The sequence below is a fragment of the Pagrus pagrus genome (assembly GCF_965226575.1).
Source record: "Pagrus pagrus genome assembly, chromosome: 19".
Taxonomy (NCBI): Eukaryota; Metazoa; Chordata; class Actinopteri; order Spariformes; family Sparidae; genus Pagrus; species Pagrus pagrus.
The window spans coordinates 25,043,193-25,064,442 of NC_140203.1; the positions used below are offsets into that span (position 1 = coordinate 25,043,193).

Sequence of the window (21,250 nt, forward strand, 5' to 3'; positions counted from 1 at the left end):
ACCCAGAAACAAAAGTGAGGTATGATAAGCTGCAGCACTAACTGACCTCTGTTTACTACTCCAACATTAAACCAACTTTGATTTGTTTGATTTTGACAAGTTTGGCATTGAATTCCTCCCACTGAAGTCCTATTACTAACTGTAATCTGTTCTGTTCATGTGATTAATCCAAGCTTCCATATCTCCCCTGACAGAGTTCCCTTCGTGGACATACAGCCATGAGGACACAGTGAGTTTCAGTGCCTATGATGTAGGTAAGGGCCACGGGAGCAACTTCAACGTGTCCTTCTTCCTGAGGTCATTAAAGCCAGACGGGCTGCTGTTCCAGCTGAGGAGGCCCACGGAGGAGGAGGGGGGAGAGGTCTACTTTTCTATCTACCTGGGGATGGGGAGGGTGTTTGTCAGCTCTCTACCTAACAGTGCCTCACTGACAGCTCCCATATTTGTGACCACTGGTGAGAAGCAGCTTCTACAGGTGGAAGTCCAGCACAGACAGGTGATCTTTGAACATGCAGGCCTTCGTTATGGAATCGGAGAGATCCCCGAAGTGAACGTTACCAGTGGGGATCAGGCCTACATTGGAGGACTTCCAGGGGACTTGGACTCTGATGTGTGGGGAGGACATTACAAAGGTTGCCTGCAGGACTTTCGTTTAGACTCTGTGCATCTGCATGTGGATGCTTGGAACAGCTCGGATGAGGAGGAAGTGTATTTACCGAGCGATGCTGAAAATGTAAAGAATGGCTGTGTTAGTGATGATACTTGCAAGGTAGGAAATCTGCTTGTTCCCAACACTTATACTGTCACAATAACTGTCCCAGTTGAAGAAAATCTTTCTGCAACACATTTTACTTTACTGCATTGACGATGGGATCTGCTGTAGTTAGCCCATTTATAGTCCACATTTTTTCTAAATTAAAGGGAGAATCCAAAGCAAATATTACTGCCTGGGGAGGGAACACAAATATTAAGAATTATGCTCCTGTCAGCCAAATACATTCCCTACAGTCCCACATGAACTTACAAACAGCCTCACTATTGTAATTCTAACTCAGACATAGATTTTCTGGCAGCTGTGATTACTCTCACTTTAAGTCTCAACCAAGAGGTGACAAAATGGCAGCAAAGCCATCATTACTGGAATTTACATCAAAATGAGGTGATGCTGAGGTGAATGCTTCCTCCAGGTAACTGGCTAGTTGGAATGGTTCCAATCTAAACAGCCATCTTAATCTTTGTGCATCACCCATACGTACAGTCAATATCCGTTTTCATGTTAAAATTCTGCACAGCTTCCCATTAAAAGGGCAGAAGAAAACAAACAGTAGCTATGTTACAGGATGTTTAATGTGTAACACTGGTGGAGTTATTCTTGAAATACTAAATCACATCACCAAAAGTTTAGCAAAAAACTGGATGGGTTGGTGGAGTGTATCAGTAGAATAATGACTGTATTCTACACCTCTGTCGATATGAGTGGATGTTACAACTGGTAGCCACGCAGATGATAAATGAGCCGGGGAAGTTACATATAAATCAGCTCTAACTGAATGAACACTGCACTATGCTCCATGTGATATGCTAAAAATACCTCATTTAGACTTAATTTCCTTTTCATCTGTGCGGCTACAAGGCCAGCGATGGTGGAAGTTCTCCCATTCTAACATGTTCAAGCTTTGCAGTTTTCAAAGTGTTTGCTGTCTGAGTTTGTTGTGTCGTGATTATATCACATCCCACTGCTTCCCTCTGCAGATGGAGCCCTGTCAAAATGGAGGAGAATGCACCATCACATTCAACGATTTCACGTGTTCGTGTCCGGAGGAATACACTGGGAAGACCTGTGAAACACGTGTGTGGTGCGTCAGTGATCCCTGTGTCAATGGCGGCCTTTGTGTGGACCTTCATGATGGATATGAATGTAAGAACATCTGCACCATTTTATAACTGTGCTTAGTAATAAATGAGTCATATTTTTTAGGTAATACTAGTGACATTACATCAGATTAGCTGTCTTGACTGACTTTGAAATACTCTATCTATTTAATTGTGAAGAGTGTTACTGTATAAGCAGCATGCAAACAATAATAATAAGTAGTATTAGTATAAAGGGTACATTTTTGGACACACAGTTGAATGTTTTACTGTGATTTTAGAATGATTACTTCCCAGGAATATACAGTACACCAGTAAAACTGGGATTCCTTGTCATGAATGCAGTTCACACACCTGTAGATAATAAATATATTTTTTCATATTTGCACTTGCGTCAGAACGACCGGTAAAAACACTCTTACCTCAGAGAAGCAGTCATGAAGTAAACTAAACCCTCCTATGTTCATCCATAGTGTCAATCTGCCCATATGCACAGCATCTTTATGAGGAGCTATGGGTGCAGTCAGAGTTTGATTACTACCTGCTGAAGTCCGGCTTCTGACAGAATCTTTACTGTAGCACAGATACGTACGCGTTCCTGTTCCAAAACTCTGGATCACTGTGAGGACATTGGTGTCTGAGAGAAAAGGGCTCTCCTCTGCATCCGGCACGTAGTCAGTCATAAAAGTAACTTATCTTTAATAATCTCATTGTCATGAAGAGTTTCCAAAACTCTGCCTGACAAACCATCTTCTGCAGCTCCTTACAGGTTAGGACTCCTCTGGATTGTATCAGGAGGAGTACTAGGAGTGATTATTAAACAGTTTTTAGTGCCACAGCAATCCCACTGACTTATAAACACCACAGTAAACAGCCTACATATGGTATCAGATCATTACTCTGGGTCAGAAGATACCCTGAGTTGAGGTATCACATCTGGAGAGAAAACGTTGGTGCATACTGTATCTAGTGAAATAGCTGTTGGTTCAGCAACAAACAAATGCAAGTCATTTTCTCCATGTTGTCCTGTAGGTGTGTACAATGCCACGTTTGAGAACAACCCTGTGCACTACAGTGCTGGAGGCTCGCTGGCTGAGCCCGTCTCTAACATCTACATGGAGCTGCGGACTCGTTCAGAGAACGCTGTGCTCCTGAGAGCCTCCTGGGGCTCAGACCTGCTCTTGGTGGGTTTGCTGGACTCTTCAGTGCGGGTGGAGATCCACATTGGCAACAGTGTGGAGACAATGGCCTTTACGGGAGTGCGTCGAGTGGCCGACGGGAGCTGGCATCGTGTGAACATCTCAATGGCTGAGAGGGAACGTAAAGCCTCTGCCTGGGTCATCACTGTGGATGGAATCACAGACGCCAGCAGCGTGCCAGAGCGCACAGGAAGCCTTCGCTTTCTCAATGAGAAGGGAGCCACGATGGCTGTAGCAGAGAGCTTCACTGGCTGTCTGGGTGCTGTGAGGGTCGGAGGAGTCTACCTTCCTTTTGTGGATGACTATAAAGCCCCGCAGCCATCTCAGTTCCATTTAGATGGGAAACCAAAGATTCATTTAGGTTGTACCAGTGCTCCTGTTTGTGACTCCAACCCCTGTCTGAATGGAGCCACGTGTGAAGACCTCTTTAATACATTCGGCTGTGTGTGTGACCTGGGTTGGGAGGGAGAGCAGTGTGAAACAGACACAGACGACTGTGCGTCTCAGCCCTGCGTTCATGGAAGCTGTAAGGACTACTTAGCAGGGTTTGAGTGTCGTTGCCACCCTGGATATGCTGGCACACTTTGTGATGAGGATCTTGACGAATGTGAGCATCATGCCTGTGAACATGGAGGCACCTGTCAGGACGGACAAAACATGTACACCTGTATCTGCCCCAAGGACTACAGAGGCCCTCTGTGCCAGTGAGTACTCAGTCATCCATCTGTTTGTTGGTTTGAAGCAGCAGTGCTACCTGTGGCTTTACAGTGCAACACAAAACTGTTCTTATCATTCACTGAGGCAAAGTTTCATCTCTTCTCCACCAGGTGGGACTATCCTCCATTACAGTGTGGTGATGTCCAGTGTGCAAATGATGGTATCTGCCACGATGGGCTGTGGGGAGCCAACTGTACATGCATGCCAGGCTTTACCGGCAGCAGGTGAGCTCACTGCGATACACTCGAAGAAATAATTTGACAAAGCCTCACTAAAAAGAAAATACCTAAAACATAGACTTATTACAGGAGACGGAGTAACCACTCTGAAATGCATCACTCTTATGTTTAATATAAAATCACATTATGTTAATGTAGAAGTTCCCCTTAAAGGAGCACTATTATTATAGGGTATAATTGGGTCCGCCACATATAAACAAAGTAAAACAGTATAAACTGTGTTGTCCTTTAAGGTCAGTTTGTTTATTCAGTCATGAAAACAAAGAGAGCTTGATTATTTAGTTTGTTTAGGCAGAAGGAAATCAGCCAATGAAGATCTTTCTCTGAGTGCTCCTTTAAGTTTATATGTAATAATTGAATGAACACATAATGTTATGTGCTTATATGCTATACTTCTGCATGAATTTAATTTATATTATTGATTTATTCACATTCATTTAACATGATAGAAACATTTTACATTGAACTAATGTCACAGATTTACTGTAGATGGAACACTTGCATGTCATTAAAATGCTGTAAGTCTGTTTTTTGTGTAGATTTGACTTTTTATATCAGTTCTAAAACCTTGTGTATTAGAGTGCAGTGATTGAGTCTTAAATGGCCAGTTCACCCAAAATATGAAGATTAAATCATTTTTCTCTAACTTTAGAGTTTGATGAATAAATCTAACTGGTGAATGCATGTATTAGGGCTCGTCATACAGACCACACATGCACACATTATTCATTCATAAAAATTCTCTGATGTGTCAATCCAACATGTATTTTGCAGGACAAAAGTATATTTACCACATTAAAATCCTTAAAATGGGACCTACTTCTTCTCCCTCATTAACAATTCTATAATATCTGAATATGTGAATATTTTTCGTTTTGTTTCTTGACCTACAGACATGGTTTGGTATTTCAGCGTCTGAAATTTCAGTGCGTAAATAGTCACAATAAAAACGATTGACAGTCAGGTTTGCATCCATGTGGAGTGACAGGGACATGGTTTCTACAAAGACGTGTTGATGCTGAACATTTTAAATATGACTTTGTTGATGCTTTGATAAGCACAGACTGTATTCTATTCACCTATGTTGCATTTTGGTGGAGGCAGAAATCTCTGAAGCAGTATGTCAAAACCTGGACAAGTAAACCAAAACTATGTGCAATAGAAACTTTGTTTGTTTTTTTTTACTATTATTTTATCAAATAAAAAAAAAAAAAAGACTTGGACACACTTAACTGAAATTGATAAATGTCTGAGGTGAAGTGTGAGAGTGGCCTAAAATGTTTGCACAGCATGTTTATTTCCTTTCCTAATGTGATTTTCTGCCTTGCAGGTGTGAAACAGAGATTGACGAGTGTCAGTCTAACCCCTGTCGAAACGGGGGTTCCTGCTTGGATCGATTCAACATGTTTGTGTGTGAATGCCCGCCTGGCTACAGTGGTGCCATCTGTGACACAAACGTATGTTTGTTGCATGTTTCTTCTTTAGTATTAGACATACACATCAACAGATGTACATTTTACATTTGTTGCCCAACACAACCCAATCCCCGAAATCAATTTTGGCAATGAATGTTTCTGCAAACCACAGATACGTTGAAACTTATGTTGCAGATTTTTTCTGTCATCACGTGACATCTCTGTGCTTATGGTCAGGTTAGGTTCAGGCATAAAAACACTTGTTACAGCTAACGCAAGATCATGTTCTTGTTTAAAAGTCCTGATTTGGTCACCACAGACTTGGTCACCTTCAAAAATATCCTGTAGTTTTACTCACAGATGTTAAAACACAGTCTTGAACTGTAGTCACTGGCTTGGCAGCTTTCTGACCTGTAACTGCACCACCACTACAAATATAACAGTCAGATCTCAAATAAGTAATGTGAATGTGATATGACACATATTGTTGAAATGTCGAGATGGTACATAAAGTAATACTACAACACATGTGAACAAATCTGTGGTTTGGAGAGTAAATCATTTGATCCTGGTATGTGTGCTGCCCAACAACATGTGCGAACATCTGAACAAACATCCAGTGAACTAAATAGTTAAAGACAGCTGAAACATGACATTGTAGTCTGATCTGTGCACTTTGTGTCTTTGCAGAAACAAGCCCACAAACAGGGAATCCCCTGGCTGATGGTAGCCATCCCCCTGCTGTGCTTCTGTGTGCTGATAGCGATCATCGGCTTGACCTTCATGGTGCTCACGGCGAGGAAGAAGCGCCAGTCGGAGGGCGCGTACAGCCCCAGTGCTCAGGAGCTGGCTGGAGCTCGACTGGAGATGGACAGCATGCTCAAAGTCCCACCAGAGGAAAGACTCATATGACACAGAGGCTGAGAGATGAGGGTGTTAGATGGGATCTGAGCACTGCGGGCACGTGCTCACTGTGACACTGTTAGATCCCCTGAATACCTGGGCTGAACTGAAGGACCTATGTTGTAGGACACAGCCCTCTTCTGGTGGTGAGCAGGTAGTGACACAGTGCTGCTATTCAGTATGTCACTTCTTTTAACAGATGTGTTAATTATGTAGGGGTTAGCGATAAAGGACATCAGGAGCCCCGAGTCCTTTGCACCAGAAACTCACTGATAGGATGCTGGAACAAGGAAGAACAATCCATTGTATGACTCGACACTGTAGTTTGTCTAAGGCAGGGCCTTAACCTGGTTCATAACTTGTGCATAGAGGACAATTTCAGGGCTTTATTTCACAAACTGAGGAAGCTGTGTTGCATTGGGAAGAAATCATCATGAGACGTGAGGGGCCCAAGCAGCACTCATCAAAGTCAACAACAAAAGCACCCAACATACAGCTGCAGTTCTCCTACAGGCCACTAGCTGCTGGCTCTAACAACACTGTGACTGGACCGGAGAAACTTTAGAATGAAATAATTAAACTCAGCACAATATATTTTTTAGTTACTTTTAATGTTGTTCTTGCTGGTTATTTTTGACAAAGACTGTTCCAAGTATGAAGTATGTCTCCAAGCACCTGTTGTTATGTCCATTTTTCATTTGCGTACAAAACGTCTCGCTTTTGATTTCAGCCTCAGTGTGAACAGGTCAGAGCAGACACACGAGGCTGCAGCGCAGCTAGAGATTCAAAGTCTATTTTTACCGCAACATGCACGCAGTTCTTGGAAAAAAACGACCTGAAAACGACCTGTAGGCAGTCATATGGACATCACAGCAGCGCTTCACTACAGTTTGAATGTCTGTATGTGTAGAATACGTCACAGACATGAAGAGAATAAACACAATGAAGGGCAGTTTGTTTTTCCTGTGCACTCTTTTTCTTTCTCTCCCTCTCATTCCCCCTCCGGCTGTCTGGCTCTTCAGCAGGGTGAAGGAAAATCCTGTCATCATATTAATTGATAATTACCAAAGTCAAACTCCATGTAAGCAGACAGGGCAGGCAGGAGCCGCGCTGCAGCAGCAACGCAGCCTGTGTGGACACACACAGGAGTGAGCAGCAGCAGCTCAGCAATGCAGCCGCCACACGGTTCACAAGCAGCCTGTGTGGCCGGATGAACGATAACCTACAGGACACGTGACTTCACTCATCACTTCCACTGAAGAAATGAAAACATCATGTCTGTGTGGAGTGATGAGGAGACTGTAGCCTTTGCTTCTCTATACAACAGACAACATTGGAATATAGAACTGCAGAGTACAGTTTCATAATCCTCAGACACACAGAATGATTTGGACAGTGTTCTCAGCAGTGGAACTGTTGCTGTCACACTATAACTCATACCTCCTGCTGAATAACATTGAAAACACATCTTGCTCGACATTCAATTTCATTGAAATTTGTTGCCAGAAACTGGTCAAAAATCAGCCCGACTGCACCCCCCATTGAACATAATGGCCTAGCTGCTGGTAAATCCACAATCCAGGCTTTAAATACGTCCTCTCAGAAGTGATTGGTGACACCAGGGAGACCAAATGGCATAATTTATCAAAACTCCTCCTATCCAAAGACAGAGCACAGTGTATTATGCACGGTGATAATCTGATGACGGAACCGTTTGGAGCACTAAGAGAATTTTATAAATGAGCTAACTAGAAGATTCATAAAAAGGTGTGGGCTTGTGAGAGCTTTAGGAAACCACTCAGTGAGATGAGCTGGGACACAGGGGCAGTTTGACATGTCACACAAACCAGCTGGTCTCTGATACCCGGACAGGTCGTTGCCACCTCGGTTTGTCTTACATGTGCAGTGGTGTGTTGGATGACAGTCACTCAGCAGTGCATGTTGAGATGGATCATATTTGAATTAAGTGTGGGGATGGACAGAAAAATAAGAAAGGTGAAGCGTGGAATGGCAGTGAAGCTTCTCCGGTAAATGAAAGGCAGCGTGGTGATTCCTTGTGTATCAGAGGAGGCCCACAGGAGAAGGTGGGGACTGTACAGGAGATCCACTGTTACAAACTGGGGAGCAGGAGGGGAAAACAATACAAAACCACACAAAACATCTAATGGATATGTTCAAAAGACAGGATTGTATTTTCAGTTCAAGGGGCATGTTTTTGTTAATGACATCAGAGTGTAGTTTCCCTGTTGTACAGTTTCCTCCACACGTTGACTCGTTCACAGCTGTGTCTCTTTGTCGAGCCTGTACAGTTTGTATATTTATGTTTATTATGTGTTTGAACTTTTGCTGGATTCCACTTTAACTGTCAGGGCCTCACATGTACAAAGGGAGTGTCTGCTCATGTCTGTCTCAGTCGCGACTCACATTTGTTTACAGTCAGTGATGAATATGTTAAACCCAGGGAAATTCAATGAAAAATTAAGAGATTTAGGACACAACGTTGAAATATTGCAACAAATTAAATTATGAAAGGAATAAAAAGACCTGTTGTGAGCTTTAAATTTGAGAGGAAAACATATCTGTCAATAAATGTGATGTACAGTATTAGTTTTTCTAAACAAGCGTAATCGTTTACCATTGCATAGTATATCACCGCTGTCTGTTTTCTTTATTCTGATGTGCAAAATACAAGATATTTTATTCATATTGTATTATAATCATGCAATAAAGTGAAGCAGCTTCTGAAGCATCATACCTCCTGATTATTCATCCATTAACTGACCACTCATGCTGTTCAGCATCACAGGGGCTGCAGCCTGTCCCAGCAGGCATTATGCAGGACAGTCTCGCACACAGACAGACACACAATCACACTTTGGCCTCTTCACCTAGCTGACATGTTTTGACTGTAAGAGGAAACTGAAACAGTTGGAGCTAAACCATGCTGTCATACGACCCTCCACATGCTTCATTTAGTAGTATGGCCTGTCACTTTTGAAATTATTCAGATTTTTCTCCAGTTTTTTTTATTTAGAATACTGGTTATAATTTCATTTCCTAGGAAGGCTGCAAAACCAGGGCATATACAAACACTCAACAGAAATATTATAAACTCAACACTTTTGTTTTTGCTTCCACTTTTCATTAGTTCCATTTTTTTATGCACACAAGAAGTATTTCTCTCCAACTCTTTATTCAAGATAATCCATCCACCTGACAGGTGTGGCATATCAAGTTGCTGATTTAACAGCATGACTAGGGCACCGGTGCTCGTCGGACTGGTCACAATAAAAAGGCCACTCTAAAACGTGCAGTTTTATCACACAACACAATGATACAGGTCTGAGGGAGTGTGCAGTTGGCATGCTGACTGCAGGAATGTCCAGCAGAGCTGTTGCCTGTGCATTTCACCACCATGGGCTGTCTACAATGTTGTTTCTGACAATTTGGCAGTGCGTCCAGCTGGCCTCGCAACCGCAGACCACGTGTAACCTGAAACTGATTGTAGAGCTTCACAGACAGTCAGGATGTGAAAGTAAATAATGTAAAGACCTACGAACAGTTGATTGGCTGCTGAGTTCAAATATCAAGCCTTTGTTCAGAATTGCTGACTCGACCTTTAGCCAACCAGTAATAGTCATATTTTATTTGTTGATCATATTTTGTATTAATAATCTGAATCTGAAAGTAACTCAAGTTATTAAATACATGTAGTGGAGTAAATAAACAATATTTGCCTCTGAATAGTGGAGACCAAGTATAAAGTAGCAAAACTTGTAGTAATTTAGTGAATGTACTACTGCAGACGTACTACCTGGCATTAAAATACAATCTGTACCTGAATATGTTTTACGTGTAACGTGTAGCGTGTAAATGCACGTAGAACACTTTGGCATCAGTGTGCATTTGGGGGCCTTCAGGTTGCATTGTGAGGGACAGACACCCGTGGTTCAGATTAATGAGTAACCCTGTTAGCATTAACCTGCAGACAGCTGCTGGAGCTGGTGGGCTCTGCAGCAGAGAGCAGGGGGCAGAGCCCGGAGCTTCTGGACAAATAAACACCCGGAGTCGAGAGCATGTGGACTTTTAAACTTTTGGGATTAAAAAGTAGATTTACCTGAAGGGAGGGGAATGCAGTTTTCTTCATGAACATAAAGAGATGTGAAAAAAGAAAGACAGAGGACAACAGAAAGATCAGGACTCTGGTGAGTGTTGACTTTGATCAGAGACTAAACTGAACATAAACACAGACATGCTCTCTGTGCCAGGTGTTGCTCATCATCTTGTGGCTCATGTACAGAAAAGTATTCTGGATATTTAGGGTGAATAACACTCACACAAGTAACTCAAATGTGCACAAATGACCCTGTTGTGACTTATGTGACTGACGTATGTTTAACTTCGCTTTTCTTTGTGTGTGAACACAGATAGCTTGTTAGCCTTGGCCAGCTTAGTAGCTTCTAGCTAGGTGGGCTCACTGCAGCTTCACCCATGCTACACCTCTTTGCCCAGTTTGGATTAGCTGGGAGTTAGTTAATCAGGTACCCCCCAGTTTGAGCTTCATTCTGGCTCATTAGGAACATATGGGTGACATGTGGTAGCTCTATCCACTACTTTTACATTCATTGGTCATACTGAACATACTGTACACAACACATACTAAAGAAAAACAATACTGCACAGCAAGTTGAAAGTTCAGCTAACTCAGCCTCTTCCTGCTAGCTTACAAGCCTGGCAAAAGCTACAAGTAACTACGGCAACTAGCGATTCTTCCTTCACAAAAATTGATTTGAAGTGATCTTAAGAAACTGCTGGTTTGGATCAAGAAATGCTGGAAAGTGTGTAATTACACTATTACAGAGGGGAAACTTTCCACCTGCTTTCAGTCATTACGCTAAACTCAGCTAACCACACACGACAGATGAAAATGATATTGGTCCTTTTTATGTGACTCCTGCAGCGATGGCCAGCTAGTGGTGGCAGCATGTCTATACAAAAACTACATGAACTGTGAATCTTGTGCAAATCAGTTTGTGTCTGCTCACACACATCTACACAGTGCACTGTGAAAAAGTAACAAGGTGATGAGAAGGTCATATGTTGCTCAACACAATGCAGAATCAGTTGTGGCATTTTAATCAAGTTAGGATGACAAGTGATGATGAAAAGTAGTATTTTAAGCAAGTGCAACACACACACACACACACACACACACACACACACACACACACACACACACACACACACACACACACACACACACAAACGCTTCCTGGAGAGCAGCTAAAGTGTGGTACAATTGTGATAACTGTCATTTCTGCTCTCTATGCACACTTGACATCACAATGTGTAAGCAGCCTGTAACTCATTAGCCAATCACTGTCAAAAAACAACTCAGAGCACATACATACATCAGCAGCCGAGTTGGCAAAAGAACCCTTTAAAACAACAGATATACAATAAATTGTTTCAAAGTCCTCATATTTAATTAGACAGAAATGTTTAAAATCATTTCAGGGACAGTACAGTCTATTGTAGGCTTGCAGGTTTTCTTAAAAAGTTTCTTTTTTATAAAACAGAAGGAGGCAACACATGTTCACAGGTCAGTGAGAAGCCAAAGATGGGATTCACCATGAAGGCCAAAAAACAAACAGAAAAACAAAAGCACTGCGCATGAAGCTACTAAAAACATCAATAGGTGAACTAACTGCATGACTGAGATGCACCACACTTTGTAGCTACCATAATACCATTAGGATGTTCATCAACTATAGCAGACTACAGGTAACAATACAAGCTAATCGTGTAAGTTGACATCATTAAGACATATGATGTTGTGAGTGTGACATGAAATACTGCGTGCTATTTTTAAAATCACAAATCTATACTGCGCACTTTGCTAATGTGGTGGCGTTTAAGACAGAAGACACAGGAGGCTGCTGTGTAAAGAATTGTGTTAGTTATTTGTGAATGAGGGCTGAGAACTGTTGGCATCTGAACATCTGGAAGCAAGGCCTGTTTTGAGAGTGAGTTCCTGGGTGGGATGGCAGGTAAATGAAACAAAACACCTAAATTCAGACGATCCTTTGACAGGTAGAGTTGGTTCAGTCCATCTCCATTTGTTCATCAGACACACACTCCTATTTTTCATTGGTCAGTAGCAGAGCAGGTGGTGTTAGGGAGGGGGCGTGTATGCGCATGTGTGTGTAGGGCGTCACCACATGACCATTCCTACCACCTGGATCAGGACCTTCTATCGCAGTAAATCAAACATCATCTCTGATGCATATACACAGCACAAAGAGTCATTCAGTCAGTCCAGAACAAAGTTCATCAATCACAAAAAAAAAAGATTCATCGTACGTGAATGTAGCACATACTAACTACATTTTGGTAATGAAAGCTTTTCATTTTTGCTTCTGATCGCAAAGATTTCTTCATGGTTGATTTGGGGCCCACAGTGGTAACGGCAAGTAATAACAACTGGGCAGTAAATCTCCAGTGAGCAGCTACCCTGTCAGACATGTAGTAGAGGAGGAACAACTTGTATCAGTTTACAGCACAGCTGTAAAGACGTGAGGATTCATTAGGTCAGTCAACATCGGCCATCTGATCGTAGCTGGAGTTCAAAAGACAACTCATAGCTAACTATTCTGATAGTGGATTAATGTTCATCAATTTTCACAATTTCAAGACATTTCTTTCTTTTTTTTACATTTTACAGACTAACTGATTAATCATGAAAAAAAACAAACAGATTATTCGATCATAAATATGATTAGTTGCAGCCCTAATTCTGATCCAGTAAAAGTGTACCAATGATCCAGTGTTGTCTTTTGCTTCATATCCAGTAAGTGCATGCATAGTGACAATACAGAATGACAATACATTCAATGACTGTTGCTCAGAATTTTCTGACAATCAACAGAATGGAAAATGGGCTCATGATAAAGTGAAAATCTTAAGGATTATAACTTAGTTTTAGCCTGTGAGTCGAGGTGCTTTCAGACAGCAAATGGTTGTAACAGAAACCCTCCTGCATGCTGTCTAACTTGCAAAAATATATTTAAAAGTGATGCTCCAGGACTAAACCTCAACGTTGCAAACAAATGTATTTCTGCACGTTAGACAGTGTGTGTTTGCTTGCTACAGACAGCAAATGGTTACCACAGCAACATCATATAACAGTTCCAGTATATATTTCAAATGGACGGAAGCAGAACCATATGCTACAGGTTGATACTATCCATCTCCTCTAATCTCATCAAAAAGTGACATAGAGCAGGTGGTATCTTAAAAGGGCCATGTTTAAGAAATAGCCAGAAGTTCAAGGTAGATCCAAAACTGCAGGGGGCAGGATAACTGATAAATGCTGCTCACTATACTCTTTACTGTCACTTTCTTTGGCTGTAGCAACCAGCTGCCATGCTATCTGCTGTTTACAAGTAGCTCAGTTAGCCATGGAGACGGGAGAGACACTGTGGGCAACAGGGCTGTCAGCTGCCGCCTAGTGAACACAGCTGGACAAATGTTAAGATATTATCATCTCAGACTGCAGTGGCAAATAACTGTACACATTCACCTTCAGCTGCTGACTTGACTTTAGAAACAATGAAAGTACGACAGCAACCGCTCGCTGTCCTAAAAGTAGCTTTAATGTTAGCGTGCAGGAGAAATAATCTAAGACCAATTAGCTAATGTTTCCTAACTAATTTTAGCTTGCTAGCTAACAACGCCTATTGATGTTGAGCCCACAGATTTTATCATCAACACTTTTTCAGTCCTCAGCATGGTTTCAAAATACATACAAAACAAAATCATTACTTTGGAATAGACAATTAGTTAGATTCTCACAGAACTCAAGTCGCATCCCTTAGAATGTCTTAATAATAGCTGAACAGTTCAGCTTCAACTCCCACGACTGTGAGTCACACAAGCAGAATAGACTTTTACTACTTAGAAGGTCCTGATACAGTAGAGAGGGAAGTGTGGTGACAAAGAGGGGCACCTCAGTACATATTCACAGATTTTAGTCAAATGTCTCCCACCTCCTCCGAAGGTCCTCCACCTTCTTTTTTGGGGGTGCAGTGGGCTTGGCCATAGTCAGTAGATCCCCAAAAGGATCCTGAGTCGTCTGGCTGTCTCCGTCAGCACCAAATGGCTTTGCCAGTTTGTTCGTGGCTGTACTGGGGACAGACGTCAAGTCTGCCAGGCTAGAAAGAGTGTGGTTGCTGGCAGAGGAGGCAGGCAGGGAGGTGACTGAGGAGGGGAAGGCTGACTGGAGCAGTCCGTAGCTGGGTGGCAGGGCTGAACTGCCTGGTGAGTGCTGTCTGTAGAGCCCAGGTAGTGTAGAAAAGGACTGTTGCTGGGCTGGAGTGTGTAAGTATGATCCTGGTGGAGGCCCATAGACTGCATTGAAGGGATTCCCACTAACAGTCGGTGAGTAATGCATTTGAGGGGAGGTGTGGTGCAGAGACTGGGCAAATGGGTTGAGTGATATGTGAGGATGTAGTGGGAAAGGAGGCAAGCCCTGCGGGTAAGGCTTGGGTGGTAGTGTTGGTTTGGAGGTAGATGACGACACACCTATATCTACCCCATCACCTAGTGACGTGGAACTGGTCTGTGCTGAGCCTTTAAGGGGGTCTAGAAGGCTAATCAGATCTATACTGTCCTCAGTGGGCTTAAGCAGGTCTCCATCTGTGGTCCTGCTCAGGGCTTGCCTAAACTCCTGTCCCCCTGATGTAGTCCCTCCTTCACCAGCTCCTGCTTGTTTAGAGCGTGCCACAGGCGGTGCTAGGACACTACCAAGCTCAGGTGTCTTTCTTCCATGGGGGCGTGGAATGGTGATGTTGCCTGGGGTGGAAGGGTCCAAAGGATCCAGGCCTTGGCCGGAGCTCTCATGGCTCGGAGAGTGGGGCTCTGTCTGTACAGGAAGTTGGACAGATGGAGGTCTATCGCAGGTCAGAGGCACACAAACAGGCAGGGCTGTTTCCTCCTGCCCTATACTCCACAGTTTATTGTAAGGGTTGGAGAGCTTCAGGCCTGGGAGTGTTCGTGAGTGTTCACCCACACTCAGGTCCATCCGCTGCAAACACAGGAAATAATAAGTAAGTATAAGGACCATTCCAGTTGTTAATCATATGTGCTTACAGCTTACAACAATGAAACAATTCATTTCAGTGTACAGTTATACAGTATGCTTTTCCTACATTCAAGGGCCAAGTGGTTTCAGTTGTTTTTAGTTATTTAACTTGAGTGATCTGTGAAAATCCTTCATGGTGGTGGATTCATGTGCTAAAGTGAAGGTCTGACAACAGAACTTCCCCATTCAGCTGCCACAAAACTCTTTATTCTTAAAGGAACAGTTCACCCATAAATTAAAATTCAGTATTTATCCATGTACCCCCATGCTGATTAGGGCTTTGACATTTGCCCAAAAAATCATATTCGAACTTCGTTTGTTTATTAATATTAATATTCGAATATATTCGAATATTTATTGATAATATTTTGATCATTAAATGCCTCCAGTAAGACCTATATTAGTATCAAAAGAAAGTCGTTTTTCTGTTGTTCTATGTTCTGTCCACCAGAGGGCAGTGTATCAATCAATAGACAGAAAAGTGTTGACAGGTGGGCTCTCAAGTGCTGGTCGTGGAGTGGTCGATAACTTTAGTCTTACATATTTTACAAATAACTTTGTCCTTTCTCATTATTTTTCCTTGTTTCAGGAAACCAAAGAAGCGCCACACATTACTCCTTAAATTTTCCGGCGTGTATAGTTCTCCTTCCGCACTCGCAGCCTTTTGCTCCGCCATTGTTTTTCTGTGAAAGAGTGTAAACAGGCGTCAGGCGCTAACGACGTGATAACGTACAGAAGCCCCAGGTGATCAATGCTCATGAGCTCGCGTTTCACAAAACAGGCTGAAAAAAGCCTCGAATCTGGATTGAAAACTACGTTTTCAGGCAAACACATTTACCAAAAATAATGCTTATTATAGGTTCGAATATTTAGAAGCTGCCCGATATTCGTTCGAATATCTTTTTTTTTTTAATATTCGAATTATATTCGAATACCGAAGTTCGATGTCAAAGCCCTAATGCTGATAGAAAGTCGGGTGTTTCATAATTCACAAAACATTTCTGGAGCTTCACAACAAAACCGCAGCATTCTCCTAAACAACTGAAGTAGCTCTGGACTTGTTTGAAAACGTAAAAAACAACAGAAAAAAACACGAAATGGTTCCATACAGCTCATTTGGTCACTTCCATCTAATAATATCTTTTTCAAATCCATTTGGGTTCTGGAGACTTGAATTACATAATACTTCAGATATCGATATTCCTGATGCTCCCGACCTGACAAGCATCTGCTCGGAAAACATGGACACTTGCTGCAAAAGGGTGTTTGAATGGCAAGTCTGTAAACTTCACAAGCAACTACAGCAGCTGATTCAACAGTTAAGGGCACTTAAAAACATACAGGAGGGGTCAGCTCCTAACACATACTCTCAAAGACTTCCATCGAGCGCCAATCAACTGAAAGAACTACAAAGTTGTATTTACTGCACGTTTCAAAAAACAAACACTATATAAAGTAAAAAGTGATGAAAAGGTCAAAAGTTTTGTTTTGTTCACTGTGTGCACCGCCATACAGCTGTGATGTCATCTGTGTTTATGTTGCCAACCCAAGCAACGCGGATCAACAAGTTTCTGACTTCGGGCTGACCAATCAGAACTGCTTATAGGTGGAAAAGGAAAAGGATGGAATGTAAATCTCCACCATAGAAAGTAGCGCAAGGATTAAAGATCGAGAGTGAAATCATAATTACTATTTTACAATTCTGTTTTACAAAATGTTCCACATCTAAAATATGGCCTGATGCTTTGGGAAATGACTGGGACTAACGTTTCTGGCTTAAGCAGTGGACAGTTGGTCCAGAACAAAACCACTGGAATGATCTTTGTTGTCGCAGGTGAACTTAAACATTCAGATTTAAGTTCTCCATGTTCCTCACCCATGTTGTTGAGAAAACATGGACAGTGAGTCAAAGATTAGTGAAGAGCTAAAGAGCTGGTGAACCACAACACAATGACCAGATACTAGGATTTTGTTCAAATGGATATTTCACGACAGTCGTGCTCAATATAGGCTTAATCCTCATCCTGTGATGACCATGAAAACCCACAACAGATATCATGGCCATCTGGGCATTTGTTGACTATGTATTTTCCTCTGGTCCAAAACAAAGTGGTTGGAGTGAATTCTGGACGTGCACAGTGTGTAATTTCTGCCAATAAGTCTCTCAATCAAAATAAAAGACACAAGTCCTGTGTGATCATGGGAGTTGTTGTCTTCATTGTTAATCAACCACCATTGTTGATGTCTGTCTAACATGCCTCAGGCAGAACTGTTCATGGACGAGGTGATGTATTAAAGTTTTAAACATGTCTAGTGTCATTCTCTCCTTTTTATGGGTTTGAACATTGTTGGAAACATTTTGGATACTGTAAGTACACAGCTCAACAAAATATATAACAAAGGTCTCGTTGTTTTTAGAGGTGTTAATTGAGAGATGTTACATATCATATCTTTAAGACAGCATTAAAGAGAAGAACATTGGCAGCAGAACATTTGGACCTCTAACCTGGTAGCTGAACTTCTGTTGTAGCTCCTCAGAGTCTTTGGGAGTCCTCAGGTCCTCAAGACTTTTAGCCAAGGTCATTGGTTGGCTTTCAGGCTCATCCTGGCAGCCGAAAATATCACCTAGCAGGTTGATGTTGGAGAACTTCTCATTAACCGGGCTGGGAGGAGCTGTGTGACTTTCTGCCCCAAAACCAGGATCGTCTCCTTCTATCAACTCAACCTCCTTCAGGGAGCGGTACGGCTGTGGTCTGCAGGGACAGAGTTTGACTCAGGGTTATTTATTGCTCTAACACTAGAGGTCTTCACTTTACACAAACCTCAAAAAAGGACCATTGTCATTCAATCCAAATAAAAGATGCACACACATTTTCATTCTTCCAAGTCTATGATTAATATGCAATGCTTATCCTGCACTCTCTCTGACTTTGCTGTATGTATTTAAATTAAGAATAAGGCTGGTGATTTTCTTATTGTCAGCAAATCCATTGGAGTCAATTATGTCTTCATTTTGATGAACACGCACACTGTAGCTCATCTTGAGTTATTAAGGCACCACCACACCAAATGTACATTAATCTACAGAGGTCACTGTGCCCACCTGTTTTAGGAAATTGTATTAGATTTTTATGTTTAAAATGTTTAAAAAATGGAACTATATATTTGTGACATATTAAAGGTGTTATTTGTGATATTTGGCCATAATTTGAAGGTAGCTTCAAAAACATTGGAGTCAGAATATCACCAGAGAAACTGTGTGCTACTCTTTGCTAGCCACCCTTGGCTGTAGCTAGGTAACATTATATAATTAGCTAATGGCTAATGACTCAGTAAGCCATGGAGTTTGCTATTAAGCAGTCCTGCTTATTGATTTGCAACACTGTTTGCAAAGAAACAAACCAAACACACACACACACACACACACACACACACACACACACACACACACACACACACACACACACACACACACACACACACACACACACACACACACACACACACACACACACACACACACACACACACACACACACACACACACACACACACACACCTCATCAAACAGAAAACAGAAAAGAGATGAGTTGAGAAATTAGTCAATCGTGCAAAGCCAATCAGAGAGATGCGTACAGAGGTGACCACTCAAAAGGGACGGAGAAGAGAAAGCTTTCAGGAAACGCAGAGATGGAATCATCGTCGTACTGGAGCTCATCTCCGGACGAATCCTCAGAGAGAAAGACTGTGTAGTGACGAGTGGGACGGATAGAGCTACGATGAGGAGAAGGAAGACAACAGGAGAGACACAGCTCATTATAGATATGTTAATTAAAAAGGAAAAGGGAGGAAGAAGAAGATTAAGAAAGCTGAGGATTAGTAATCTTAAGAATATTAGATGTCTGTATTTTTATTTACATACAGTGTATTAGGATCATTTAGATTAGTGACATCACTGAATAGTTTGGAATCAGCTGTTATACTGATGTTTTTTCATCTTTCATTCAATAATGCTTATTTTTTAACATTGATAAAAACACAATTCAGACAACAAATATATTATTTTCATTTGTTATTGGTTTGGCTCCAAAAGAAGAAGAATTGAATAATTCTGATTCTGATTTTAATTTCTGGTCCAGAAAAGCACAAGTGACACCAGATCATTGCTGAACGGAGCTCGCAGCCGAAAACTCCGATATAAATCTGCACAAACTGCCAAGTAGGGTCTGGCAGGTTTCCAGTTTTGCTGGTCCAGTCTGGTTTATGAGCTTAAACTGGTTTGATTTTATGTGAACCAACTGAACCATCATATGTCAGGTGGAGGTGGAGGTGGAGGTGCAGAGTGCTAGCAGCATGCTGCTAGTTAGCACAATGCCTGGGATAGCTCAGCATCACAGGGTGGTTCCTGCTTTTGTTCAGTTGTGACACTAGAGTTGATAGTTGTGCAGGCTTGGCTGTCTATGTTACACACTACATTACTTGAATACGAGCCTTGATTTGATCCACTCCCGTTTGCCTTTTTAAGGTCCTTGTATCTTTTTCAAATTATTATTGTAAAACGTTTGCAGGAACATGTGGAGAACAGTGAATTATCAGGCTCCCATCTGCACTTCAAATGTGGCTACTGCCATCTTTTCTCAAGTTGGCCTCAGTCTTTTTAAAAATTATTATTATTTGATGTTAAATTTTCCAAGTAAAAAATACTGAAGAGTTGTTGTAGGAATCCTGATCCGGATTGTGTTGCTGCAAAACTGTCATCCGTGGGCTCATGTTCCACTCAGGAGAAGCTGAGTCACGTCATTCTTGTTGAACCATGGTAAAGTGTTCTGTTCTCCATGTAAAAAAACATTGATGTTTTGCAACAACAAAAAAATGTCCATACAAAGAAACATTTATTTGTCCATCCTTTGTGGCAGGTGATTCCAAACTTTTGAACAGCAGTGAATCATATTTGATGAGTTCATTTGAGTTAGGCAAAAAGGACGCTGTGCAGTTAGTTGAAAAGGAAATTAGACAGCAATGGCAGAAACAAACCAATGTGTTGAACTGCTGAATAAATCCAATATGTTTGAATGTAGTTGTTTGAAAGCTTGGCTTTGCCATTATAGCAATGTGGAGCTGCAACAGAGTTACAGTAATACTGCTCATCAACTGTCTCCATTATCTTTCAACTGTGGTAAAGACTGACCATCTACTGCAGACTCATTTACCTAGAAGCAGCATTTTAGATTTGATTTTTTTCTACCAACTCAAAGTAACCTCCAACAGTTTTTACCCCTCGACCTCATTGGTCATGCATTCGCTATCTGAATATGTAAATGTTCTTTCTGAACTGCATCATGGGATATGCTGAGACATAATGGAGGAAGACTTACTGGTCAACGCTGCTTTCCAGACTCACATTGCTGCTCGGTCTCTTTAACAGCATTGGTGGGCGAGCCTGTGAAAGTTAAAAATAATATTTAAAAAAACATATTGAGCACATCTACCTCCTCACCAGAGAGACTCAAAGGGATCAAAGGAATATATAAAGCACTGCAACAATAGAGATATTTTCTGGGAATAGACAAATAAAACTGTATAAACTTGTAGTTGACAATAACAATCAGTTCATTGGCACAGTGCGAAGAAAACAGAAAAAGTCATTATAAGTCATGATATCTGGTATTTTTTAAATAATCCAGTAAATGAAAAAGCTTGACAAATCAAGGAGCATCATCACACTGAGGAAAATCAGAAACATAAATATTGCCAAAAGCATTC

General features: G+C 41.6%; 2 protein-coding genes across 3 annotated transcripts in view; one reads left to right on the plus strand and one right to left on the minus strand.

The window, feature by feature from the left end:
- crb2a (crumbs cell polarity complex component 2a) overlaps positions 1-9,099 on the plus strand; it is a 30,374-nt gene extending 21,275 nt beyond the window's left edge. The window contains exons 8-13 of the mRNA XM_084383332.1: positions 195-769; positions 1,753-1,918; positions 2,905-3,775; positions 3,899-4,012; positions 5,358-5,484; positions 6,133-9,099. Coding sequence (XP_084239458.1) covers positions 195-769; positions 1,753-1,918; positions 2,905-3,775; positions 3,899-4,012; positions 5,358-5,484; positions 6,133-6,354 — 2,075 coding nt within the window. The 3' untranslated portion in view covers positions 6,355-9,099. The remainder of the gene's footprint in view (positions 1-194; positions 770-1,752; positions 1,919-2,904; positions 3,776-3,898; positions 4,013-5,357; positions 5,485-6,132) is intronic.
- A 2,365-nt stretch (positions 9,100-11,464) lies between these two features.
- The window catches only part of dennd1a (DENN/MADD domain containing 1A), a 30,661-nt gene continuing 20,875 nt past the window's right edge, over positions 11,465-21,250 (minus strand). Inside the window, exons 20-23 of one of the 2 annotated variants that reach the window (XM_084383544.1) lie at positions 20,863-20,927; positions 19,124-19,261; positions 17,994-18,240; positions 11,465-15,430 (exon numbers count right to left, since the gene is read on the minus strand). In XM_084383544.1, the coding sequence (XP_084239670.1) occupies positions 14,375-15,430; positions 17,994-18,240; positions 19,124-19,261; positions 20,863-20,927 (1,506 nt within the window). In that variant the 3' untranslated portion in view covers positions 11,465-14,374. The remainder of the gene's footprint in view (positions 15,431-17,993; positions 18,241-19,123; positions 19,262-20,862; positions 20,928-21,250) is intronic. The other variant, XM_084383545.1, reaches the window with a different exon arrangement.